The sequence below is a fragment of the Labeo rohita genome, chromosome 17, assembly GCF_022985175.1.
Source record: "Labeo rohita strain BAU-BD-2019 chromosome 17, IGBB_LRoh.1.0, whole genome shotgun sequence".
NCBI lineage: Eukaryota > Metazoa > Chordata > Actinopteri > Cypriniformes > Cyprinidae > Labeo > Labeo rohita.
The window spans coordinates 519,620-547,556 of record NC_066885.1 but is presented as its reverse complement, the minus strand read 5'-3'; the positions used below and the strand labels follow the sequence as shown (position 1 = coordinate 547,556).

At 34.4% G+C, this 27,937-nt stretch overlaps 1 protein-coding gene across 4 annotated transcripts in view; it reads left to right on the top strand.

Moving 5' to 3' along the window:
- Positions 1–16,198, top strand: part of LOC127180108 (ryanodine receptor 3) — a 176,289-nt gene extending 160,091 nt beyond the window's left edge. For all 4 annotated transcript variants that reach the window (XM_051134057.1, XM_051134056.1, XM_051134055.1 and 1 more), the window contains 15 exons: positions 1,641–1,699; positions 1,785–1,962; positions 2,223–2,309; positions 3,907–4,092; positions 4,173–4,303; positions 4,447–4,489; positions 5,952–6,079; positions 6,811–6,871; positions 9,200–9,346; positions 9,445–9,579; positions 9,864–10,020; positions 13,911–13,975; positions 14,074–14,174; positions 14,458–14,509; positions 15,558–16,198. In XM_051134057.1, the coding sequence (XP_050990014.1) occupies positions 1,641–1,699; positions 1,785–1,962; positions 2,223–2,309; positions 3,907–4,092; positions 4,173–4,303; positions 4,447–4,489; positions 5,952–6,079; positions 6,811–6,871; positions 9,200–9,346; positions 9,445–9,579; positions 9,864–10,020; positions 13,911–13,975; positions 14,074–14,174; positions 14,458–14,509; positions 15,558–15,653 (1,626 nt within the window). In that variant the 3' untranslated portion in view covers positions 15,654–16,198. The remainder of the gene's footprint in view (positions 1–1,640; positions 1,700–1,784; positions 1,963–2,222; positions 2,310–3,906; positions 4,093–4,172; positions 4,304–4,446; positions 4,490–5,951; positions 6,080–6,810; positions 6,872–9,199; positions 9,347–9,444; positions 9,580–9,863; positions 10,021–13,910; positions 13,976–14,073; positions 14,175–14,457; positions 14,510–15,557) is intronic.
- The last annotated feature ends 11,739 nt before the right edge of the window (positions 16,199–27,937 follow it).

The following is a 27,937-nucleotide window of genomic DNA, read 5'->3' as shown; positions in this document are numbered from 1 at the left end:
CATTTATTTAATTTTATTTCAATTTTTTATTTAGTCTTTTTTTCTTTTCCCACCCTATATGTGTCAGAAACTTATAAATAAATCATGAATAAAAATAAAATGAATTCACATTTATTTTATTTCATTTTTTTAAAATTATTTAGTCACTTTCTTTTACTATTATTTAGTCTATTTTTCCTCCTCCCGCTCTAAAAAAAATTATAAATAAATCATGAATAAAAATAAAATTAAATCACTTTTTTTTTATTTTATTTTTTTTAGTCTTTTTTCCTCTTCCCACCCTATATGTGTCAAAAACTTATAAATAATCATGAATGAAAATAAAATTAAATCACATTTATTTTATTTTTTTTATTTAGTCTTTTTTTTCTCTTCTCACCCTATATGTCAAAAACTTATAAATAATCATGAATGAAAATAAAATTAAATCACATTTATTTATTTTTATTATTTGGTCTTTTTTTTTCCTCCCACAATGTGTCAAAAACTTATAAATAAGTCATCAATAACATTACAATTAAATCACATGTATTTTATTTATTTATTTATTTTATTTTGTCTTTTTTTTTTTCCTCTTCCCACCCTATATGTCAAAAACTTATCAATAATCATGAATAAAAATAAAATTTAATCACATTTATTTAATTTTATTTCATTTTTTATTTAGTCTTTTTTTCTTTTCCCACCCTATATGTGTCAGAAACTTATAAATAAATCATGAATAAAAATAAAATGAATTCTCATTTATTTTTTTATTTATTTATTTATTTATTTTATTTTGTCATTTTTTTCCTCTTCCCACCCTATATGTGTCAAAAACTTATAAATAAATCATGAATAAAAATGAAATTAAATCACATTTATTTTATTTTATTTCATTCTTTATTACCTCCCTTTTGTCTCACTCTTTTTTATTTATTCTTTCCCTCCCTGTATGTATAAAAAAAAAAATTATTGTAGATAAATCATACGTTAAAAAAACATGAGTTCACAAGTTTATTTCATTATAAACATTATATTTTTATATTATAGAATAAATAATATGTTTTATATTAAAAATATATATATTTTATTTATATTATAAGCATTTCTGATTGTTATCAATGTTGAAAACAGTTGTGCTGCACGATAATTTTGTGAAAACTGATACATTTTATTTTTCAGGATTTTACAGATGAATATAAAGTTCAAAAGAGCAGCATTTATTTGAAATAGAAATATTGTGTAACACTGTCATTACTGTCACTTTTGATAAATTTTAGTGCGTCCAGGATGAAAAAAAGTATATGTTTCTTTTTTTGAATGGAAGTGTATGATGATTTTCTCAAAAAATATTGTGCAGCACAATTGTTGAGCAGCAAATCAGCCTATTAGAATGATCCATGATGAAGGATCATGTGACACTGAAGACTGGAGTAATGACGCTGAAAATTCAGCCTTGCGTCGCAGGAATAAATTACAGTTTAACACATATTCACATAGAAAACAGCTGTTTGAAATTGTAAAAATATTTCACATTTTTACTGTATTTTTGATCAAATAAAATACTTCTTTCAAAAACTTAAAACATTTTTTTTTACTGAACTCATAGTGTGCATTTGAAGTTGTTTATTGCTGAATGTGGTGTGTTTTCTGTGCAGGAAGCTGCGAGTAAACAGGCGGCTGAATCTGAGAGCAAATCTGAGTCGGAGAAAGCCGAGTGAGTGCTTGTTCGTCGTGTTTGTGTGCAGTGTTTACAGTAGATCTGCTCTCACTTTAGTGTGTGTTTGTTTTCACGTCCACAGTGTGGAGGACGGAGAGAAGAAAGATCAGGACAAGAGCAAAGAGGAGACGGTTTCAGACTCGCTGTCAGACGAGGAGAAGAAGCCGCCGAAGAAGAGACGCGGTCAGAGGAAGGAGCAGGCCGAGGCCTTCATGGCGGCGTTTTTAGCCGGTCTGGACGTCTATCAGACCAAAACCCTGGTGAGGAACATCACATTAACCACACATTACATAAAGACTCATGAGTAATTCCACAGTCGTCATGAAGAGAGGCTCAAATGTATTTGAAGAGCGTTTTGTCTGAGCACAGATTGGAGGAGTGCTTCAGAAAGGTTTGGATGAGGAGGTTTTTGCAGGTTTTCGATTACCGTCCTGACGGGTGACTCATGTTCACTAGACTGAAGAGATTCTGTCCTCTGAACTCAGTCACTCGAACGCTAAATATAACTCTGTGCTTTCAGAATTATCTGGCCAGGAACTTCTACAACCTGCGATTTCTGGCTCTGTTTGTGGCGTTCGCCATCAACTTCATCCTGCTCTTCTACAAGGTGAGCAGAGATTTCATAAAATTAGAAAAATGTATTTATTTTCATTCTGTCTGATGTTTTTTTGTTTTTCTCCTCCCTGTATGTATAAAAACATAGAAATAAATCATAAAAAACATGAGCTTACATGTATTTATTTGTATGTATCAAAAATTACAAATAAATCATAAATTAAAAAAATTACATTTCACATTTGTATGTATTTATTCATTAACACTGTAGCAAAATGCTACATCATTTAAAAAAATAACATTTATTAATTTCATTGGATTTTTTTTCTTCATTACTTCCTTTTTGTCTTTTTTTTTTTTGCTATTATTTTTTAGAAATAGTTTTTTCCACCCTGTATGTATCTAAAAATTATATATTATAAATCATATATTTAAAAAAACATGAGCCCACATTTTAATTTATTGTTATTTTTTGTCATTACCTTCTTTTTGTCTAAATTATTTATTTATTTAGAATTTAATTTTTTTTTTTTTATCATTGTTTTCTTTTAGTCTATGTAAATCATAAATTAAAAAAAAAATTCTTTTCACATTTTTTTGTATTTATTCATTCCCATACTGTATCAAAAATGATACATCATTAAAAAAAAACATTTATTAATTTGATTGGATTTGTTTCTTCATTTACAAAAATATGAGCCCACATTTGAATTAAATTTTTTTTATTTTTGTAATGTCTGAATTATTTTTATTTTGTAGTACTATTTATTGTTTTATGTATATGTGAAAAATATAGAAATAAATCATAAATAATAAACATGAGTGCACATTTGTTTTTATTTGTTCATTCGTGGATTGATTGATTGATTCATAAGTTATTTTAATATATCAATTATTTCTTTCACTGTATGTTTAAGAAAACGTATATCATGAAATAAATCAGAAATAAAAAACATTCTCAAATTTATTTATTTATTTGTCATTATAACCATTTTATCAGAATTATTTTTTTTCTCTTCTACATATCCTGGATGTCAAAAAATTACATACAAATAAAAAAACATGAGCTTACATGTATTATTTAGAATTTAATTATTTCTTTATCAATGCTTCCCTTTAGTCTAAATTATTTTTTTATTTAGTAATACATTGATTTTTGTATGTGCCCTGTATGTTGCAAAAATTACAAATAATATGTGTAATATAATAATAATAATAATAATATAATAATAAAAAAAATAAATAAATATATGTTTTCACATTATGTATTCATTATTATCTCCCTTTTGTCTTTTTTTTTCAAAAATATTCAAAAATGGTACATTCATTTATTTGATTTGACTTTTTTCATTACCTCCTTTTTGTTTTTTTCAGATTTTTTTTTTTTATTTATTCGTTTATTTATTTTTTCCACCCTGTATGTATCAAAAAATGATAAATAATATAAATCATCTATTTAAAAAAAAAAAAGCATGAGCGCACATTTTAATTTAGTTTTATTTTATTTTTGTCATTACCTTCCTTTTGTTTGAATTATTTTTATTTTGTAATACGTTTTCGTCTTTCCCTCTGCTGTATATGTGAAAAAATGACACAAAATGCATAAAAACAAACCTCTGATGAGCCGACATCCATCACTGTGTGTGCAGGTGACCGGTGAGGATTCGGATGATCTGGACCCGTGGACGCGGCGCGAGGAAGAGGAGGATGAAGGAGTGATGGAGTATTTTGTTCTTCAGGAGAACACGGGTTACATGGCGCCGACCCTGCGCTTCCTCGCCGTCATGCACACCGTCATCTCCTTCCTCTGTGTGCTGGGATACTACTATCTGAAGGTGCCGATCGCTCGTCTGATGGTGTTTGTGTAGCGTTCGTCAGCGTCAGCGTCAGCTAAACCTTCTTCTGCGCTGCTCAGGTGCCGCTGGTGGTGTTCAAGCGTGAGAAGGAGATCGCACGGAAGCTGGAGTTCGACGGCCTCTACATCACCGAGCAGCCGTTTGATGATGATATTAAAGGCCAGTGGGACAGACTCGTCATCAACACGCCGTGAGTCTGACCTTCATCATCCGAAACAACCCTGATTCATCCAGCACATCCTTCTCTCTTAAATTCATCTTCATGATCTGAAGAAAATTCTATTTATGTCACACTGTCTGTGAAGATTTAAACATGGTTTGTGTTTTCTGCAGGTCTTTCCCCAACAACTACTGGGACAAATTTGTCAAACGGAAGGTAAAAGTGAAGGATTGAGAATATACAACAATTTCTCAAATATTTATTACAGTATATAGTGATAAATGTGAGATTGTGTTGAGTGGTGTGAGGTGACTCTGGATGATTTCAACTGATTCCTATTGAACTGCAGCTCAAACTATTTCAAATCTAGTGAATGAAGCTACAAACTCCATCATAATGCACAATGTTTCCATCTAACATGTATTTTGAGCTGCAGCTCGTCATATTAATGGAGTGTTTCACTAGTTAGCAGTAAACCGGTTACCACACCTCAATATGGAGCAGATTTGTGTTGGAAATATGGATATTTCATTAGCAAACATCATGCTTGTTTTGTTTATTTCAGTTAATGTCATCAAACTAGCGAGATAAACCAGTAGTAGTGCTGACAGTGTCGTGTAAACATGACTGAACACGAGAAAAGACAAACAGACGAACCGAATCAATTGAGTGAGTCATTTACGCTGGAACCGATTGATTCAAACTCGTGAAGATCATTCAGTTCAAGCGATTCACTAGAAAAACCAGATCAAATGAAAAAGAACCATTTATTTTTAGTTTTCGACATCACTTGTAATGATTTTAAAAAGTACATAGGTGAAACGGAGCTTTTCGAACCTTCAAATCACTTAAACCATTGCGTCGCAAAGTGATTCACTGTTTTGAAGCGCTTCAATCGGATCGCGGATGGCGAATCATTTGATTCAGACGGGAATTCAAATCGCGAATTTGATTCTGATTTGAATGAACTTGGGAATCATTTGATTCAGTTCGGGACTTTAGTGCGTGATCCGAATCATTTGTCCTGATCGGGAAATGATGGTTCGCGAATCATTTGATTTATTTACATCCCGAATCATTTGATTCAGCTCGGGACTTTAGTGCGTGTTCGCGAATCATTTGATTCAGAATCATTTGATTCAGCTCGGGACTTTAGTGCGTGTTCGCGAATCATTTGATTCAGTTCGGAACTTCGGTGCGGATTGGTGAATTAGTTTTTATAGAACTGTAACATCTAATCATTAAGGCAATACAGTTCTAAAAGAAAGAAAGTATACACAAATACAATTTTCTTAGAAAAATGAAGTATGGTTTTACTATAGTAAAAGTGTACTAATCATGTTTTTGTATAACCACAGTTTATCCACAAATACCATGATTAAACTAGTGTAGCAAAATGGTTAATTTGTGGTTACCATGGTTTAGCTGTAGTAACCATGTGGGGGTTTTGTTTGTTTGTTTTAAGAATAAAGGTAGAACTTTGCATAGTTTCCTTGTACTTGTCTAGATCAACTCTGAATAAAGAAAAGAGGTTTAGGGAACTGATGATGATGATGATGATGATAATGATCAGTGTAATGTGAATCATCTCTGACATGAATCTAGAGTTCAGTTTCTCTCTTCAGCATGATTCAGACGATTGTGTTGCCATGTTGACGATGTTCTGTTTGTGCTGCAGGTTATTAATAAGTACGGTGATCTCTACGGAGCCGAGCGGATCGCGGAGCTGCTGGGTTTGGATAAAAGTGCTTTAGACTTCAATCCCACTGAGGAGACGGTCATTAAAGACGCCTCGCTGCTGTCCTGGTGAGGAACCGCATCAGTCGATCATTCTCATAATTACAGGAAACGTTCAGCTGATGATTGATTGATTGATTGTGTAATTGCATCAATTATATAATCTGTGATATGATCAAATCTGCTGTTCTATTTCAGTCATTATCATAACAGACCAGCACTTCTCAGTCTTTTAGACTCCAAATCTCTTCACTGAATAACCAGCAGTCAGAATGACGAACCTGCTTTATTTATCTTACAAAAATCTGGACTGTTCATAGATGGAAATAATTATATACATAAATAATTATGTGATTCCAGGAGTCTCAAGAACTGAATGTTTCACTCTTTTTGACAAAATAATTGACACGAGTTTTTAGGTTGTTCATGATTACTGGATTTTTTATTTTTTTTAAATTTATTTTTACTTACAATAAGCAAATTTATGTTTATGACAGAAATTTCCATGACAATTTTTTACATTTATTTTATTAATTTGTTTATTTTTGTAAATGCATTTATGCATGTTTACTGTATGTTATTTATCTATTTTTATTGAGCTTATTGAATTAAAATAATGTATTCATATTTAAGCTTTTATTTCTTATTTTAAATCATTTTAAGCCCCTTGGAGGTTTACTGAGGCCCAGGACCTGATTGAGAACCACTATAGAAGTCTTTTGTTTTGGTAGCTGTTCATTCATTTTCTCTCAGAGCTGTAGGAGTGACTCTGACTGCAGACGTTCTGTGTTGTTCTTCAGGTTGAGCTCCATTGACACAAAGTACCACGTGTGGAAGATGGGCGTTGTGTTCACAGATAACGTGAGTCTGATTACTGTTTAATAAGGTTATGGGAATAGTTCAGACAAAAACCTCAATCTATCCAAGATTAGGATGAGTTTGTTTGTTCATCAGATTTGTAGAAATGTGTCATTGCATCACAGTCTCACCAATGGATGTGAATGGGTGCCGTCAGAATGAGAGTCCAAGCAGCTGATAAAAACATCACAATAATCCACAAGTAATCCACACCACTCCAGTCCATCAGTTCACATCTTGAGAAGACAAAAACTGAAACAAATCCATCATTAAGACATTTTTAACTAAAATACGTTGAGTCCATAATCCATAATAACACTTCCTCCAGTGAAAAAATTGGTCTGGTCTGAATCAGGAGAGAAATCTGCACAGATCAACCACCGTTTACAAGACAAAACAGCTCTAAACAAATGTGTGGCTGGATTTTGATTGAGAGACGACAAGAGATGGACTTTTTCACTGGAGGAGGTGTCGTTATAGATTTTGGACTCATATTTTAGTTAAAAACTCCTTAATGATGGATTTGTTTGAGGTTTTGTCTTCTCAAGATGTGAACTGATGGACTGGAGTGGTGTGGATTACTTGTAGATTATTGTGATGTTTTTATCAACTGTTTGGACTCTCAGAACTCTCATTCTGTCGGCACCCATTCACATCCATTGGTGAGAAAGTGATGAAATGACACATTTCTTTGCTATTAAATGTCATGTTTTCAGATCATTAGTGATACAAGATTAGGATGAGTTTGTTTCTTCATCAGATTTGTAGAAATGTGTCATTGCATCACAGTCTCACCAATGGATGTGAATGGGTGCCGTCAGAATGAGAGTCCAAACAGCTGATAAAAACATCACAATAATCCACAAGTAATCCACACCACTCCAGTCCATCAGTTCACATCTTGAGAAGACAAAAGCTGAAACAAATCCATCATTAAGACATTTTTAACTAAAATACGTTGAGTCCATAATCCATAATAACACTTCCTCCAGTGAAAAAATTGGTCTGGTCTGAATCAGGAGAGAAATCTGCACAGATCAACCACCGTTTACAAGACAAAACAGCTCTAAACAAATGTGTGGCTGGATTTTGATTGAGAGACGACAAGAGATGGACTTTTTCACTGGAGGAGGTGTCGTTATAGCTTAATGATGGATTTGTTTGAGGTTTTGTCTTCTCAAGATGTGAACTGATGGACTGGAGTGGTGTGGATTATTGTGGATTATTGTGATGTTTTTATCAGCTGTTTCGATTCTCATTCTGACGGCACCCATTCACATCCATTAGTGAGCAAGTAATGAAATGACATATTTCTTTTGCTATTAAATGTCATCTTTTCAGATCATTAGTGATACAAGATTAGAATGAGTTTGTTTCTTCATCAGATTTGTAGAAATGTGTCATTCCATCATTGTCTCACCAATGGATGTGAATGGGTGCCGTCAGAATGAGAGTCCAAACAGCTGATAAAAACATCACAATAATCCACAAGTAATCCACACCACTCCAGTCCATCAGTTCACATCTTGAGAAGACAAAAGATGAAACAAATCCATCAAGACATTTTTAACTAAAATATGTGTCCATAATCCATAATAACACTTCCTCCAGTGAAAAAGTGGTTTGGTCTGAATCAGGAGAGAAATCTGCACAAATCAAACACTGTTTACAAGCCAAAACAGCTCTAAATATTAACACTTTTTGTCTTCTCAAGATGTCAACTGATGGACTGGAGTGGTGTTGATTGCTTGTAGATTATTGTGATGTTTTTATCAACTGTTTGGACTCTCAGAACTCTCATTCTGTCGGCACCCATTCACATCCATTGGTGAGAAAGTGATGAAATGACACATTTCTTTGCTATTAAATGTCATGTTTTCAGATCATTAGTGATACAAGATTAGGATGAGTTTGTTTCTTCATCAGATTTGTAGAAATGTGTCATTGCATCACTGTCTCACCAATGGATGTGAATGGGTGCCGTCAGAATGAGAGTCCAAACAGCTGATAAAAACATCACAATAATCCACAAGTAATCCACACCACTCCAGTCCATCAGTTCACATCTTGTGAAGACAAAAGCTGAAACAAATCCAAGACAAATTAAGACATTTTTGACTAAAATATGAGTCCATAATCCATAATAACATTTCCTCCAGTGAAAAAGTGCTGAATCAGGAGAGAAATCTGCACAGATCAAGCACCGTTTACAAGCCAAAACAGCTCTAAACTTTTGTTTACTTGTCTATTATTATGATGTTTTTATCAGCTGTTTGGACTCTCATTCTGATGGCACCCATTCACTCTCTGACTCTTGTTCCATTGTTGCAGTCATTTCTGTATCTGGTCTGGTACACCACCATGTCCATTCTGGGACACTATAATAATTTCTTCTTCGCTGCTCATCTTCTGGACATTGCCATGGGCTTCAAAACGCTGAGGACCATCCTGTCCTCCGTCACACACAACGGCAAACAGGTTTGACTCCAAATGTTATGGCTCTGATTTGGACACTTCTTCTACATTGTGATCTTTTGAACAGTGTTCATGTTAGAGTGTGTGTGTGTGTGTTTCAGCTGGTGCTGACGGTCGGGCTGCTCGCTGTGGTTGTGTATCTCTACACGGTCGTAGCGTTCAACTTCTTCCGCAAGTTCTACAACAAGAGCGCCGATGAGGACGAGCCCGATATGAAGTGTGATGACATGATGACGGTGAGTGATGCATTCATGGCATAATTAAATAACTGAATGAATCAATGATTCAGTGACTCGTTTATAAAGAGTCACTTAATTTGTTTCTAAATGAATCGGTTGAATGAATGTTTCAATGACTCACTCTTTAAGTGTTTTGCTGCCACCTTCTGGTGCTTTTTGTCATGTTTATTTAATGCTTTTTCTCATTTAACACAATAAGGATCTTTTAAATGGATTTCTCAGACCAAATGGATGTGCGATTAACATCATGTGATTAATTAGAGTGTGTGTGTGTGTGTCAGTGTTATCTGTTCCACATGTATGTGGGTGTGCGTGCCGGCGGCGGGATCGGTGACGAGATCGAGGACCCGGCGGGCGACCCGTACGAGCTCTACCGGATCCTGTTCGACATCACCTTCTTCTTCTTCGTCATTGTGATTCTGCTGGCCATCATACAAGGTACCGCAGCATCAGCAGCGCACGATATATGTGTGTCTGTTTGTTTACGCCGCTTTAATGCATCTCATGCAGGCTGATTGAAACTATTAAAACCATTTTTGCAATTCAAAATGTTATTTCAGTATTTTCAGTTTTCAGTTTAATTGTAAAGTTGTAGTGTTTTTGTTCGTTTTTTTGCATTTTTATTATTTTTAATATCTATGGAAGCCTGTTTCTGCCACTGAATAAAATATTTAAAAAAGGTTATTGCGACTTATCTGACAATTCTGACTTTTTTCTCAGAGTTGTGAGATCTCCTCAGCACTGGAGTTTATAACTCGCACAGTGTTCCCACGCTTGAAAGTACTTGAAAACAAATATAGGTCCTTGAAAGTGCTTGAAATAAATTTAGTTTAGTAGAATGGTGCTATTTCAAAAATGTTCTTGTATGCGCAGTCAAAGGTTTCTAACGTACTTACAATGTGAGTAATGTCTCACAGACATATGTTGATTCCTTGAACACAACTACGTTTACATGCACAATTTTTGGTTCAATCTGACTGAATTAATTCTGACTGATGAATCTGAATGTAGTGTTTACATGAACGCTAAATAAAGTGTTCGGGTTGATGTGCGTTTGTCACAAGCTTCAAATTGGAATAGATTTTTTTTTTTGACATGCGCACACTGTGCAAATATATTGTTTCCTATTGTTTGCACATGATAACCACTCTCCTACACCGTTTCTTCATTTATTTTTAACAGCAAAATTAGTATTTATCCATTTCTGGATAAGTATTACATATATACTGCTGTGTCGTGCTGCTTATATTAATCATGTAGTAAAAACGCCCCTCCCCGAGCCTATAACCATCGTCTGTGGATGAGCTGCGTTGAATAGAATCAGAATCAGAACAGCTTTATGGCCAAGGATGCTTACGCATACAAGGAATTTGTTTTGGTGTCACAGGCTTCCAGCGCACAGAGACGACAACAACAACACAGAGAAAATACTATAAGTTGAGAATAAAAAAATACACATATGTAAATATAAATAGACAAAAATTGCAATATAAGATTTAAGAAAATAAATAAATTGTATATACAGTTGTGCTACAGATGATAGAAAAAGAACAGAGTAGAGTAGAGTAGAATGAGATGTCGGGATGTACTGAGATGTAGGTGGTAACAAATAAATATATGGTTATTGCACATATTTTTATTGGGGGGGGGGTCTGGGGGTCTGGAACATTTAACTGTTCATTAGGTATATTGCCCGAGGGAAGAAACTGTTCTTGTGTCTGGCTGTCCTGGTATTTGTGGCTCTGTAGCGCCGACCAGATGGTAAAAGTTCGAAAAGGGGATGACATGGGTGTGAGGGATCCAGAGTGATTTTCTGAGCCCTTTTTCCTCACTCTGGATGTATACAGTTCTTGAAGGGTGGGCAGGGGAGCACCAATAATCCTCTCGGCGGTCCGAACCGTTCTCTGTAATCTTCTGGTGTCTGATTTTGTAGCTGAGCCAAACCAGACAGTTATTGATGTGCAAAGAACAGATTCGATGACGGCTGAGTAGAACTGTTTCAGCAGCTCCTGCGGCAGGTTGAACTTCCTCAGCTGTCGAAGGAAGTACAACCTTTGTTGGGCCTTTTTTGCAATGGAGTCAGTGTGAGTGTCCCACTTCAGGTCCCGGGAGATGATGGACCCTAGGAACTTGAATGTCTCCACTGCAGCCACAGTGCTGTCCGTGATGCTGAGAGGGGGGAGAGCAGGGGGGTTTCTCCTGAAGTCTATGATCATCTCCACTGTTTTGAGCGTTTTGAGCTCCAGGTTAAGACTGCACCAGACAGCCAGCTGCTCAACCTCTTGTCTGTAAGCAGACTCTTCACCATCCTGAATGAGGCCGATGAGAGTGGTGTCATCTGCAAACTTCAGGAGCTTGACAGAGGGGTCTTTAGAGGTGCAGTCGTTGGTGTACAGGGGTTGGTGTACAGTTGGTGTATAATGGAAGATCGCGATGAACAAAGGAGAGAGACAGATTTATTGAATAAGGGAGTTTGAAAATGATATTGATTTAATACAACAGTTCACTAAACAATAAGTTAATATTACGTGACTTGCATTGCCTTAACACTATTGCCTGATTTGATCAACAAAAATAGTTTCAAACAAAATAACAGCTGAGCTGCTGCGCATCTGCATTCAAACACAGCGCTGTTTCCTTTATGTATGAATGGGCGTTTTTAAACAAATCTGATTCAATTACCCATTCATAAAGACCTTCCTTCATTCCTGAATGAATCAGCCGTTTGAACGAATCAATTCAATGAACGATTCAGTGATAAAATCAGTGACTTGCTCAGTTTTACTTCAATTTTAAAGTATCTTTTCAGTTGTTTAAATCATTTAATATTTCTATGTTCAAAATTTTATGTATAAAACATTAATCTCAACATGAATTTATGAATTTGACTGCACTCATGCCCCTCTGAGCCTCATTAAACACATGAAAATACACCTACAAGACACTTTTGTGTTCTTCTGTGCACCTCTGTAGTACAATTTTTCTTTATACTGATTTCATTTGATTGGTAACTTGTTCTTATTCTACTTGTTTTTATTCTGTTGTTTTAATTAGAAATTTTTAAAAAAGCTTATATATATATATATTTTTGAATTTGACAAAAAATGCCATTACAAAGATAGAAAAAAAATTTCCTGTAAATCACTTCAATGAGTCAAATATCGTCTCATAATGGGAAGGTTAATATTTGATCAGAATTTGATTATTGATTAGAAGGTGCTCCTGAAATTTTTGACTGTGCTCCTAATATGTTTAGAGCCCTGTTTAACCATTTTTTATTAATTAAAAAATTGAGAAATTCTTTCAAATTTAAATGTTTAATGCAAAAATATATATTTGAATCAATATTTGACTCAAAATGCTCTACATTTATAAAACCTACACATTCAAAACTTCATTACTCTGAGATTTTGAATGTAAATGTTAAGTGTAAGTGAAATGTTAAGTACTGTAAGAGGTCTTTCGTGAGACTACATATGCTGGCGTGTGAATTTGATAAGTGCTTGATATAAAATAAATGGTGCTTTAAACAGTCCTTGAATCTGGTGTTCATGAAAGAGTGTGAACCCTGCGCACAATTGCGAGTTTGTATCTCATAATTCTGAGAAAAAAAGTCAGACTTGCGAGATGTAAACTTGAAATTGTGAGTAAAAAAGTTGGAATTATAATGACCTTTTTTATTTTTTATTCAGTGGCGGAAATGGGCTTCCATAAATATCTATATTGCTTTCATTAATTTTTGTTTTAGTTAAATTTTTTTTAGTACATCATGTTAAAATGTTTTTGTTTTTAATGCCTATATATTTATCATTAATAATAGTAATAATAATATAATAATAATTTTTGTTGTGGTATTTATTTATTTATTCATTTTCAGTTTTAGTTTTTTAAGTACATTGATAAATTAGGGTTAGATTAAATGAAAATGAGAAATGTTGCCTTGGCAATTAGGTAAAATAATATAAGTTTAAGGGTTTTGGTTTGTTTGTCTGTTTTTTCCTTTAAAAAAAAAATCAGTTAATGTTTATTATAAGTAACATTTGTATTTGTAAGTAACAAATATATATATATATATTTTTTTTTAATAAATAGTTCTAGTTTTAGTTAATTATAATAAACCTTACAGCTCTGCTGATGATCCATTATCTGTAATATTTTTAGATGTTTGAACTGGTTTAACAGCGTTAATGAATCTGCTCAGATTTATCTTGTATCTGTAAATACAGTAGATTGTTTTGGAGACACTCGTTCTGGTTTATTTGATGCAGTTTGTAATGTAATGAATGTAACGCTGATTGACTGAGTCGGTGTGATTCGTGGGTTTGCAGGTTTGATCATTGATGCGTTTGGAGAACTGAGAGACCAGCAGGAGCAGGTCAAAGAGGACATGGAGGTACACACACACACACACACACACACACACACACACGTCCGTCTGTGTTGAGATGATCAGTGCTGTCAGTCGCTCTCATGCTGTTTCTCTCCTCACAGACCAAATGCTTCATCTGTGGAATTGGAAACGACTACTTCGACACGACGCCACACGGATTCGAGACTCACACCTTACAAGAGCACAACCTCGCAAACTACCTGTGAGCGTCACCTCACCGCGTATTACCTCACACGCCATACCAGCAGTTATTAGCGCTCATTAATGTACTATTATGGTGCTTATTAATCGTTTTTATTAGCATTTTTAATTTTAGTAAGTGGTTTCGTCATTTTTATGTTTTTCTTTTAAGCATTCATTTTTATTTCAGTTTGAGTTTGTCATTTTAGTGCTTTGGGTTTTCATCTAATATTTATGCTTTATTTTATTTCGAGTTTATTTCAGTTAATGAAATGATTTTTAATACTTGTATGTATTTTTTTCAGATTTTTCCTGATGTACCTGATCAACAAGGATGAAACCGAGCACACTGGTCAGGTACGTTCTGAAAACATCATCATATATTGTACAAATAATAATAATCTTATTATGCATTATTCTTATGCCCAGAGTGCTGCCAACATAATATATGAATACATAAAAATACACATTAAAAGCTCCGCTCAAAAAAAAAAAATGAAGATGAAATTTAAAATTAAAAATATTACGTTTGCATTAAGTTTATTAGTGTGTGTGTATATATATATATATATATATGTGTGTGTTGATGTTGTTGATTTTCCTAAAATATGCAGTATCTTTGGATGATGTATGTGCAGGAGTTATTTTTATATTCTTATATATATATATATATATATATATATATATATATATATATATATTCATTTTTGTTTCATTTGTATTGTTTTTAATAATTATTTTATTTTACTTTTTTTAACAATTTAATAGTTTTTTATTTTAAAATGTAGTTTTAGAAATATTTAATTTTACATTTTATGACTTAAAACATTTTTTAGAAACTATTTTAATTTGACATTTTATGTTTTTATACATTTGTTTTGTTTTTTATCGTTTTATTTATGTTTTTAGACATTAAGATTTAAATAATTTTTGGAAACAATTTTTTGACATTTTATGTTTTTATAAATTTGTTTTATTTTTTATAGGTTTTTTTTTTAGAAATGGTTTAATTTGACATTTCATGTTACGTTTTCATAAATTTGTTTTTTATAGTTTTTTTATACATTTATACAAAAACTTATCGTTTTTTTGTTTATAATATTATTATTTTTTTAGAAATAATTTAATTTGACATTTTATGATTTAAATACTTTTTTAGAAACTATTTTAATTTGACATTTCATGTTATGTTTTCATTTTTTATAGTTTTTTTTTTTTTTTAGAAATAGTTTAATTTGACATTTTATGATTTCATTCATTTTTGTGATTTATATTTATTGTTTTTGTTTTAGAAATATTTTAATTTTTTTAATTTTGTCATTTTATGATATAGTTGATTTGTCGTACATTTTTGTGTTCCTGACGTGTGTGTTTGTGTGTTGTCGGTGTCGTCGTGTCTCGGCAGGAGTCGTACGTGTGGAAGATGTACCAGGAGCGCTGCTGGGATTTCTTCCCGGCCGGAGACTGTTTCCGTAAGCAGTACGAAGACCAGCTGGGCTGAAGGCAGCCGCGTTTCCTGCGGATCCGGTGCCAACTGAGCGGAGACCGTCTGCGCGTCTCCGTCCGCTTTGGTTTCAAACCTTTCTTTTCCTTTTCGGTCCCAGAACAAAAGACAGTAAAGCTCAACACGTTGCCTTCTCGGAGCCCAGAACCATTGCACAAGGTTTTCGATGTTTTTGAGGAACCGTGGGTGAGTCTGCACCCGTATCCGCACAAGCGTTTGGAGAGCATGATGCCAAAAGCACGCGTGTTTGTGCGTGCGTTCGTTCGTTCACGCTCCCGGATCCCCTTTCCTGCTTGCCCGTAGAGACGAGGAGATGCCTACCGTAACTCCAACCTTCGTCAAGTGCCTTACCTCCATCACATCTGAGCTATGCAAGACCCGCGTTCCCTCCCGATGTGGCGGAGGTGCGTTCGCGTTCCCGTCTCCTGGTTTCAGATGGAAATGCTCTCGTTTGGCCGTTTGTATGTCGTAGCTTTGCTGAATTGTGCTTTTGTTTTGAAGGACAAATAAAGATATTGATGCAATAAACCTCTTCTGTCAAAGCAGCTGCTCATTTGACGTCTTTACGCACACAAAAGATGCTTTCACAACAAAGCAAACCCCGTCTGCAGGTCGACCGGAACCTCACGCGAACGCCGAGAGACGCGTCGCATGGATCCTACAAGCAGAGATTCACACACTTCTGCCAGATTTACTTCAGATTTCAATAACACATGTGGGTTAACGGTCACACACAGGCAGACAGATACGTTTTTAATTATGAAATTATAAAGTAATAATTTGTTTGGGTTTTTTTTTCATTTAATTTTGCATTTTTATAAATTAATCTATTTTTAGTAAGTGTTTTTGTTTTGATTCGTTGTATTTTTAAAAATATTATTTAAGTCACTTTTATTTTGACTGTTTTTAGGGGGGAAAATGATTTTGTATTTTTATGATTTTATTCATTTTAGTTTCATTTTGATTGTTTTAAATCTAAAAATATGTGTACTTTTTATAATTAAGTTTTTGTGTTTTCTTTGTTTTTTCTAGAAATTGTTTATTTTAATTTTACATTTTTATAATTCATTTTTAGTGTTTTTCTGTTTATTTGAATTTTACATTATTATTAAATTCATTTTTAGTTTTTTATTGATTAGATTATTTTTGTATAATACATTTATTTTACGTGAACATTTTATAATTTAATAAATTTTAGTTTTAAATTAAAGTCATTTTATTTTTATTTTGATTGTTTTAATTCTAAAAATATTTTTACTTTTTATTAAAAAGATTTATTTTAATTTAAAGTCATTTTAGTTTTATTTTAATTGTTTTAATTCTAAAAATATTTGTATTTTTTAAGTTCTTGTTTTAGTTATAAATTATTTATTTTAAACATTTTATGATTTAGTTCATTTTTTGTTTCATTTTGATTGTTTAAAAAAAATGTGTACTTTTTATTAAGTTCTTGTGGTTTATTTGATTGTTTCTAGAAATTATTTTAATTTTACATTTTTATAATTCATTTTTAGTGTTTGTTTTTTTTAAAATATTTTATTTTACGTTATTAAATTCAGTTTTAGTGTTTTATTTTAATTAAAGATTATATGATTTAATTAATTATGATTGTTTTAATTCTAAAAATATTTGTACTTTATTTGTAAGTTCTTGTTTTATTTGATTGTTTTTTTCTAGAAACTGCCTATTTTAATTTTACCTTTTTAGAATTAATTTTTTTATTCTGAAAATATTTATTTTTAATGTTACGTTATGATTAAATTAATTTTTAGTGTTTTATTTTGATTATTTTCATATTAAACATTTATTTTAATTCAACATTTTATGCTTTAATTAATTTTTCTTGTATACTTTTGCTTGTTTTTATTTTAAAATAGTTTTTCAGTAAGTGTTTTACTTTTAATTTTTTTTTTTTTTTTTTTTTTTTTTTAATCTGACATTTTTTATATATTTTTTTTCATGAAGCGCTGCAGTGTCCAGGTGAGGCGTCTGTCTGCTGGTTCCCTCATCAGGTGTCAGTGTGTGGATCTGATGATGTTGTGATGTCGTGCTGTTTGTCCTGTCGCTCTGCTTGTGTTCAGTGATTCTTCATCGCATCATGATCCATGTTCACACGCACACGCTATTTAATCCGTGCACTTCTGGCTTTATGCGACCTTTAGTGTGACTGCAAAATGACATCGTGATCATCATCGACACTGAGAGGAGACGCTTGAGGACACACGAGACAGATGAGCCCAACAGAAAACAGTGAAGGACTGTCATTTTTATGATTTCTGTCATTTTAGTAAGTGTATATTTTATTTAGTTTTATTTTTTTAAAACTTAGTGCTGTCAAACAATTATTTGCGGTTAATTGCATCCGAAATAAAAGCTTTCGTTTACATAATATATGTGTCTACACTGCTGTGTATATTTATTGTGTATATAAATACACACATATACAGTATACATTTTGAAAGTATTTACATATAGATACATGTATCTGTTTATATTCATATAATTGATATTATATATAAATATTAACATATCAACATAACATCATCTTAAATATGTACATGCATGTGTGTCTAGTATATATACATAAATATACACAGTACAAATAATAAAACATTTTTGTATGAGATTGTTTGACAGCACAAAAAATATATATAAATATAAAATATATATATTTTAATTTTACATTTATAAGTTAACACCTGTTTCATATTAATCTTGTTTCTAGAAATTATTTTAAATTTTTATGATTTATTTCATTTTGTTGTTTTATTTAGATTTTTATTTTAAAAATATTTTGATTTGAATAATTTTTTTATTGAATTTGTGTTTTTATGGGTTTTTTTTTTAGAAATATATAAATATATATTTTAATTTTAAATATATAAACTAACAATAATTTAATAATAATCTTTTAATAATTTTCTAGAAATAATTGTACATTTTTATATTATTATTTCATTTTGTCGTTTTATTTAGGTTTTTTTGTAATGTTTTGATTTTAAATTTTTATAATTTTTTTATTATTATTTGACATTTTTATTCAATCTTTAGTAAGGTTTATTGTGATTTTTTTTTTTTATCATGATTATACATTTTTGTTTTTTATTTTATTGTTTTTAGAAAATTATTTTACATTTTTATGATTTAATTTATTTTTAGTGTTTTATTTAGACTAATAATATTTAATTTAATTATACATGTTGTATGATTTAATTCATTTTTAGACAGACTATACAATGTAACTAATAGTGGTTTTACTTTTTATTAGTAGTACTTTATAATTTTTGAAGTTCATTTATATAAATGTAAAAGGAATTTTTTAATGCATTTAAAATTTTGCATATAGTATATCTGATGCAGGTTAGTTTACTCATCTTTGATCAGGTCGTCAGCATATACATGTTGTAAATGTATTGTGTTGTTGAGCACAGATCAGCTGTTGCAGTGTTTTTTTGTGCTGTTATAAATAACCCGACGGAGCTCAGCTCAGATCTGCAGGCGTGAACTAAAAGCCCTTCAGACGCAGTAGTTTGCTGTGGGTGATTCAGACAGACGGCTCCAGTGTCTCGGGAGTCTCATTGACCGGTGTTTCTTAAAGGTCTCTCGTCACACGAGGCGAAATTGACTAGTTTGCTAATAACAAAATGTCACATTGGGCCTAATTGGAGCGTCAGCTGCTGCTGAGAGGAGAGACGTCTGAAGGAAACGCGTCGCTGTCACCTGCAGCCGAACACCCGCGGAGACCAGACCGGACCAGACGGGACCAGACCGCGAGCCGTAATTAGGTTCCCGTGCTGCCGCGGGGCCCGACGGCCCCGTAAACAACATCCTTCGCTGACTCCTCGAGTGTGTCGTTACACAAGGTCACAAAACACACGGAGATACGCCATCAAACACACAACAACAACATGAATAGACGCATCAAAAGAGAAGAACAGAATCCAGTCCAGTTTGACAGATGATGAATCACGGACAGGTTGTTTGACGCCTTCATCCTTAAAAACATGAGCAAACTACACTAAGAAAATATGACTCAGATGACATTAAACACGCTTCAAATGCAGTCAGGATGAACATGATCTGAGCTGTTATTTTAGTCTTAGTTATGTACTATATTGGTCAAAGATGAAAAAGGGTTTAAGCATAAAAACAATAAGTGTAATACTGCCTTAAATTGATGTTGTTTTTCCAGAAAAAAATTAAAACGTTTTTTATTTAATTTAATTGCGTTTTCATTTTGGTTTTTCTGAGCAAAAAATAAAAATGATACATTTTCCCCCTATTTTACAGAAGACACCCACTCAAATGTCATTCAGTGTATCAATTTGTCAGACATATTTACAACAAAAATCAATTTATGACACATAAAAAGACAAATTATTTTCACCCCAAATACTAATTAGTTTTTAAAATTTACCTATGGTAGGTTTTGCCCATTTGTCAGTAAGAATTTTTACTCATTTAAAACACAATAAAATTAAATATGCTCACTTATTCTTTTATATATTTTAATATGTACAAGTCAGAATAAGCATGCTGTTTGAATTTTTATGTAAATATTGTTGAACGACAATGTAATATCATTTCAACCAAATTTTGACATTTTGTCCTCCAAACCTAAAAATTAGACACTTTACTTACATTTAATGTGCTTTCAATGGACATAAAATCACTTTTTGTGGACATTCTAACGTCTTTGACCTATACTTTAATTTCAGTTTTAGTTTTTCAGTATTTAAACTCATTTTACGTCTCTTGATTGACTTTTTTCATTTAAATATATTTTTGTGTAACATTGTATCATTTTAATCCTTCAACTTTAGTTTAATTCAGTTACAGTAGTTGCCAAGGCAACATATATATATATATATATATTTATTTTTCACCTAATATTGATATATATTTTTTTAATAATATTCATAATTTTTATAATATTTATTATTTGTGTACTATAACTGTTGGCGTGGTGTTTGTGTGCGTGTCTGTGTGTTTTGTTGTGTTGTGTGGTTTGTTTCAGTCGGATCAGATCGTTGAGCTGTGGATCTGCATCAGTCTGCTGTGGGTTAATGAAGGTTTAAATGTCACTTACAGCCTGAAGGAAACACTAGAAATCGTTTGATCAGCATCTAATCAAAGCATCAATTAATCAAGATTACAGCTTTAATTGAGGTTTAATTGTGAAGCACAGAATGTGTGTAATCGTGTTACTGCAGCAGGACACTTGAGTCTGAACATCCGTCAGGTGATTAATATCCTCATATGATCGGGATTATTCTGCAACTCAGCTGTGAGTGTGTGTGAGTTTGCTCATGTTTGAGTGTGTGTTTGTGAGTGTTTGAGTGTGTGCCTGTGTTTTTGATTGTGCACATTTGTGAGTGAGCATCTGTGTAAGTGTGTATTTGAGTGTGCACGTTTTTGAGTGATTGTGCACCTGTGTTGTTTGTGAGTGAACAAGTGTGCACGTTTGTGAGTGTACTTGTGTATGTGTGTGTGTTTGTAAGTCATGTGTATTTGTCTGAGTGTGCAGGTGTGTTTGTGAGTGTATATGTGTTAGTGATTGTGCACTTGTTTGTGAGTGTGTGTGTTTGTATTGAGTGTGCACATTTTTGTGATTGTGCATGTATTTGTAAGGTGTGTTGTGTATGTGTGTATTTGAGTGTGTACGTGTTGGTGAGTGTACGTTTTTGAGTGTGCATGTTGTTGAGTGTGTTTATTTTTGTGATTGTGCACGTTTGTGATTGTGCATGTATTTGTAAGATGTGCTTGTGTGTATTTGAGTGTGCACATTTTTATAAGTAAGTGTGCATGTGTTGGTAAATGTGCACATTTTGAAGTATGCATGTGCTTGTGAGTGTGTGTGTGTGTGTGTGTGTGTGTGTGTGTGTGTGTGTGTTTATGATTGTGCATGTTGTTGAGTGTGTTTATTTTTGTGATTGTGCACGTGTGTGTGTGTGTGTGTGTGTGCGTACTTGTTTTTGCTACATTGTGGGGACCAAATGTCCCCACAAGGATAGTAAAACCTGACATTTTTGACCGCAGGCCGGTCCCCACAATGTTAAAAAATGATTAAAAATAGTAAATGATGTTTATCTGAAAGTGTAACGATACAAACATGTTTTCTGTGAGGGCTAGGTTTAGGGTTAGGGTTGGGTTAGGGGATAGACAATATCGTTTGGTCAGTATAAAAACTATGGAAGTCTATGGAAAGTCCCCACAATTCACAAAAACAAACATGTGTGATTGTGCACGTGTTCTGAGTGTGTTTGTGCACATTTGATGTTTGTATTTCTGTTTGTAATTGTGCACATTTGTGTGTATGCACAAGTGTGCATGTGTTTTTGTGATTGTGCATGTATCTGTACAGTGTGCTTGTGTATTTGAGTGTGTGTGCGTGTTTGTGAGTGTGCATGTGTGTTTGTGATCATTTGTGTTTGTGATTGTCTGTGTGGGCTGAACACCTGCTCATTGTGTTTCATCCAGTGTTCATTGCTCTTTATGTGCAATCTTTTATTTTATTGCATTCCTTTAACAGAATAGCACAGCAGGGTGTCATGAATCCACATCAAAGCACATCCATAAACCATCCATCTTTACTTCTATAGAAGAACAAATGAATTTTAACACCAGAAACGCAAATTAAAAAGGTAAATAATAGTTATGATTTCACTTTTACTTCACTGAGGACTAATTCACCCAAAACTCTTCTCACCATGATTGTGTTGAAACACAGATGATTCTACCGCAGCTCTCACATCTCATTCACATCTTCACGTTGTAGAGCTTCGACATGTTGTAGAGTTTAAATTTGTTTGATGAATTTTACAATATTAACAGTCTTATTTTCCTTTTTCTTCAGGTTTTGTTCTCATTTGTGTCAGTGCAGTCAAATGAATGAATTTTAATTGTCTTTTAAGCCCCAAAATGTGTCATACTCCCATCAACAGTGTCAGATTAATGTGTGAATGTTCATGACACCTTCAGCTCATCACTGGTGTGATCTTCAGAGGTTCACTTCTGTTCTTCATCAGTTGATGAAGCTGATGTTCAGATGAGGTACAGACGTGTGTCTGAGATGAACGCTTCAGATTGCTGTTTCTGGACTTGCTGAAGATGAGCAGGAAGCTGCTGAAGGTCTCGCTGGTGTTTTATTGTGCTGATGGAGCATGTGATCGTCCTCCAGACAGCAGCACCGCCGGCACACACACCGATAAACACAGAGCGACAGGACCGGAGCGCTTGACATTTCCTGTAGCGTGAGAGTGTGTGTGTGTGGAGCAGCTCCATATGGTGTGCAGCAGAAACACACACACACACGTGACTCCTGACATCCAGCTTCTGTGTCGCTTCTGTCTGTGTGTTTCTGCCTGACGACACCTCGTTTATCTGTGTGTGTGTGTGTGTGTGTGTGAGAGAGAGAGAAAGAGCACAGCAGATGGTGTTCAGTGCTGGACATGTGATGTGACAGAGAAGCGTTTACGATTCACATTCACTTCAGTAGCTCATAATCAGATGTGCTTGTTGAGGCTGAAGCTCATGGTGCGTTTAGAATCACACACTCGCAAATGCACTCACTGTCACACACTTGCACCCACATGGACATGCACATACACACACTCTCGCACACGCACTCACTCTCACACACTCTTACTCGTACACAAGTTCACATTCACACATGCTTACACTCACTTTTGCACACTTTCAAAAGCACTCACACATGTTCACACTCACTTTCAAACACGCACTCACTCTTACACAAAAGTTCACACTCACACATGCTTACACTCACTTTTGCACACTTTCGGACACGCGCTCACTCACTTGCACACATTCACACTCACTTTTGCACACTCACTTTCACACACGCACTCACTCTCATGCACTCACTCTCACACACTCTTGTACAAAAGTTCACACTCACATGCTTACACTCACTTTTGCACACTTTTGGACACACACATTCACACTCGCTTTGCACACTCACTTTCACACACGCACTCACTCTCACACTCTTACTCGCACAAAAGTTCACACTCGCACATGCTTACACTCACTTTTGCACACTTTCGGACACGCGCTCACTCGCTCGCACACATTCACACTCACTTTCGCACACGCACTCACTCTCACACACTCTTGTACAAAAGATCACACTCACATGCTTACACTCACTTTTGCACATTCACTTTCAGACATGCACTCACTCTCACCCAGTCTTACACAAAAGTTCACACTCACTTTTGCACACTTGCTTTTACACACACACACACACACACACACACACGTTTGTTTTTGTGAATTGTGGGGACTTTCCATAGATTTCTGTAGTTTTTATACTGACCAAACGATATTGTCTATCCCCTAACCCAACCCTAACCCTAAACCTAGCCCTCACAGAAAACATGTTTGCATCGTTACACTGTCAGATAAACACCATTTACTATTTTTAATCATTTTTTAACATTGTGGGAACTGCACTCACTCTCACACGTTTACTCTCACACACTCTTACCCTCACTTACACACATTCACACTCACTTTTGCACACTTTCACGCACTCACTTTACACACACATTCAACTCTCACATTCTTACTCTCACCCGCACACTCACTCACTTTCACACACGCACTCACTCTCACACACTCTTACCCTCACTTACACACGTTCACACTCACTTTTGCACACAGTTGTGTTTCCATGTTTTATGGGGACATTCCATAGGCGTAATGGTTTTTATACTGTACAAACCATATTTTTTATCACCCTACACCTAAACCCAGCCCTCACAGGAGACGTGCACACTTTTACTTCCTCAAAAACACTCATTCTGCATTATTTATAAGCCTGTTTCCTCATGGAGACCTAAAAAATGTCCCCACAAGGTCAAAATTGACTGGTATTACTATCCTTGTGGGGATATTTGGTCCCCATAACGTGATAAATGCCAGGTACACACACACTCACTCTTACACACTCTTACTCTCACACTGTCACTTTCACACACCCACTTTCATACATATAAACACATACATGCACAAACCCTCACTTTTACACTAATGCGCACACACTTGCACATACACACATTCACTTTTACTCACACACAAACACGCACACTTACACTTACTTGACATGTACATGCATACTTTCACCCATGTACTCATTCTCATGTGTACATTTACTCTCACACTTACACACACTTTCACTCATTCGTACTCTCACACCCTCATTTTCACACACTCACTCATTACTCTCATACTTTTACACATGCACTCATTCTCCCACACTCACGCAATTATGAATGAATGCATGAATAATTTGTCATTGCTATCAGACAACGAAATTACATTAGAGCATTAATCGACAGTGCAATTTGTAGGAATGTAAACAGCGACATAATAAGGTCCAACATTATCAGCAACAATACAACATTGGCAAGGAATACAGTGTATGAGGTAGAAAAACAGAAGTAACCAGAAAGATGTGAATTATTATGTATTCTGCAGCAATACAAAGTCCAGTTGACAGTTATTAAAGTTTAAGAATATTAATCTTCAACAGCTTCTTCAGTCTTTATTTTAAAAGTATTTTTGCTGACAGCTTGAATTTGAATTATTTACAAATAAAGTAAAGACAGCTCAATATTTTTTGAAAATATATTTTCAATATTTTAAAAAAATATTGAGCTTCACTGTTTACACCACATATTTTAGCATATATTTCAAATATGTTTTGGCCAGAAACTATACACTCTTTAGCCGTTTAGGTTCAAGCAAAGGATCTTTGATTCAGGCTGATGATGAATCCTTCATTCCAGTGAGATGACGTCTGTGTAAACGAGCGTCTCTAACAAGCCGTGACTCATGAGGCCTGTTTAACATTCATATGTCAGGTGTGTTTTCAGGCTAAAGATGCTCAGCGTGCCGTGTGTCGTCTCCTGAAATAACTCTCCAGTTCTCCCGAATGCCGCTGCAATGGTCCGTCGTCCCGCTGCGGTGAGGAGATCTGCTGCAGGACGTGACGGATCACTGACAGATCACTGCTGAGCGCTGGAGGAACTTCATCTCCAACCTCAGAAACACAGTAACTCTCACTGACACTGATCTTTGGGTGCTTAGAAAAGAAACTTTCTAGTGATAAATTGAAACACTGTATTCACCCTATCATGCACTTCAATTTTATATTAAGGTCCAAATTTTGGTTTTCTCACATTTTTTGAGTTTGGTTTGTGTGCTTTAGCGTGGCTGTATATCAGCCGTGTGAATGTGTGAATGTCTTGACATTTAGCAGCACATGAAGTCAATGACTCCATTAGATTTATATTTGTTCAACATGCTCCGTGTTAATAATGCACGACCTGCAAAGGCCACGCAGATTTACTCGCCGAGCGCTTCCTTCATCAGCCGCCTCCAGCTGCTGCACGCTTCCTTCAAGAACACCGGAGAACTACAACGACGTCTGAACGAGGAAACGAGAACTTTTTATCATGTCATGTCACATCTTGATTTTGAAGTGTTTAGATGTTTGTTCTGTAAAACAAGACCGTAACACTGAGGAAGAGCATCAGATGGGAAGCTCAAGGTCTCACTGCTCCTGTTGAAAACTGTCATCGAAATGAACTGATGACGCTGTATTAACACAGAGACCAGAGCGTGACGGGTTTCAGATGTTTGTTCCTGATGTTCTTTCGCTGAACGCTGACATGTTTGTTTAATGAGGGCAGAAATCAGGTTAGAATCGCATTAACCTTTCAGATGGTTTCTAGTGTGCAAAGATCACTGTTCACACTCCAAAACACTTCAGTGGGAACCTGGAGATACAGCTCAAACGCTTTCTTCAGCTCAAACTAGAAAAAACGAGATCTGTAACTAGTTTGAGTGTCAAACTCTGATCTTGACTCTGTATGTATGTAATCACATTGACTTGAGCAGTTTTATCAGTGCTGCTGACAGAAATGCAGTGTTCTTCGTGGATCATGGTCTCTGTAGATGCTGAAGATGACACCAGACGCTCCAGGTGTGATCTGTCAGTAAGTGGATTGAGTTGTTTCTCACACGCTGCATGTTTTCACACTTACAGACTGAAGTCAGCATTTTTTCCACTCTCACATGGCTGAATCTCATGACAGATCCATCATCAGATCCGTCTTTATTTTCTCATTCAGCAGACGCTCTCATCTGAAACCTCTTACTGTACCAAAGAACAACTAGATGAGTAAAGTTTGAGAACAAACTATGAGTTGGCTTGGGAAAGCATAGCCTGAAAGTTTGAAGCAGTTGTAAAAGTATGAAAGTTGATATTGCTATCATGATTTAGCACATTGCTTACAAGATTTAACATGTCGTTAGCATGTTTTAGCATGATTAGCTTGTTGCTTGCATTTTTTTAAGCTGATTACAATGTTGTTAGCATTAGCCAGTTAATAGCATGATTCTAGCCTGATTGGCCAGTTGCTAGCATGTTGTTAGCATGATTAGCAAGTTACTATTATGTTTATAGCCTGATTATCATGTTGTTAACATGTTTTTAATCTTATTAGCCTATTACTAGCTTGTTGTTTGCATGATTAGCAAGTTATTAGCATTTTGCTAGCATGATTTGCCAGTTACTAGCATAATTAACATGTTACTAGCTTGTTGTTTGCATGATTAGCAAGTTATTAGCATTTTGCTAGCATGATTTGCCAGTTACTAGCATAATTAACATGTTACTAGCATGTTGTTAACATGGTTAGCAAGTTACTAGCATTTTGCTAGCATGATTAGCCAGTTACTAGCATGTTGTTAGCACTATTTGTCAGTTACTAGCATTATTAACATGTTTCTAACATGTTGTTTGCATGATTAGCAAATGACTAGAATGTTGTCAGCACGATTAGCAAGTCACTAGCATATTGTTAACATGATTAGCAAATTGCTAGCATGTTGTTAGCATGATTAGCATGTTACTAGCATGATTAACATGTTTCTAGCACATTGTTTGCATGATTAGCAAATGACTAGAATGTTGTCAGCATGATTAGCAAGTTGCTAGTATGTTGTTAGCATGATTAGCATGTTTTTACCATGATTAGCAAGTTACTAGCATGTTGTTAGTATGATTAACAAGTTATTAGCATGTTGCTAGCATGATTAGCAAGTTACTAGCATGTTGCTAGCGTGTTTCTAGCATTATCATAATGCTAGCACGATTAGCATGTTGATAGGATGTTGCTGACATGATTAGCAAGTTACTAGCATGTTGTTAGCATGATTAACATGTTTAAACCAACTGAAACCAGTTGATT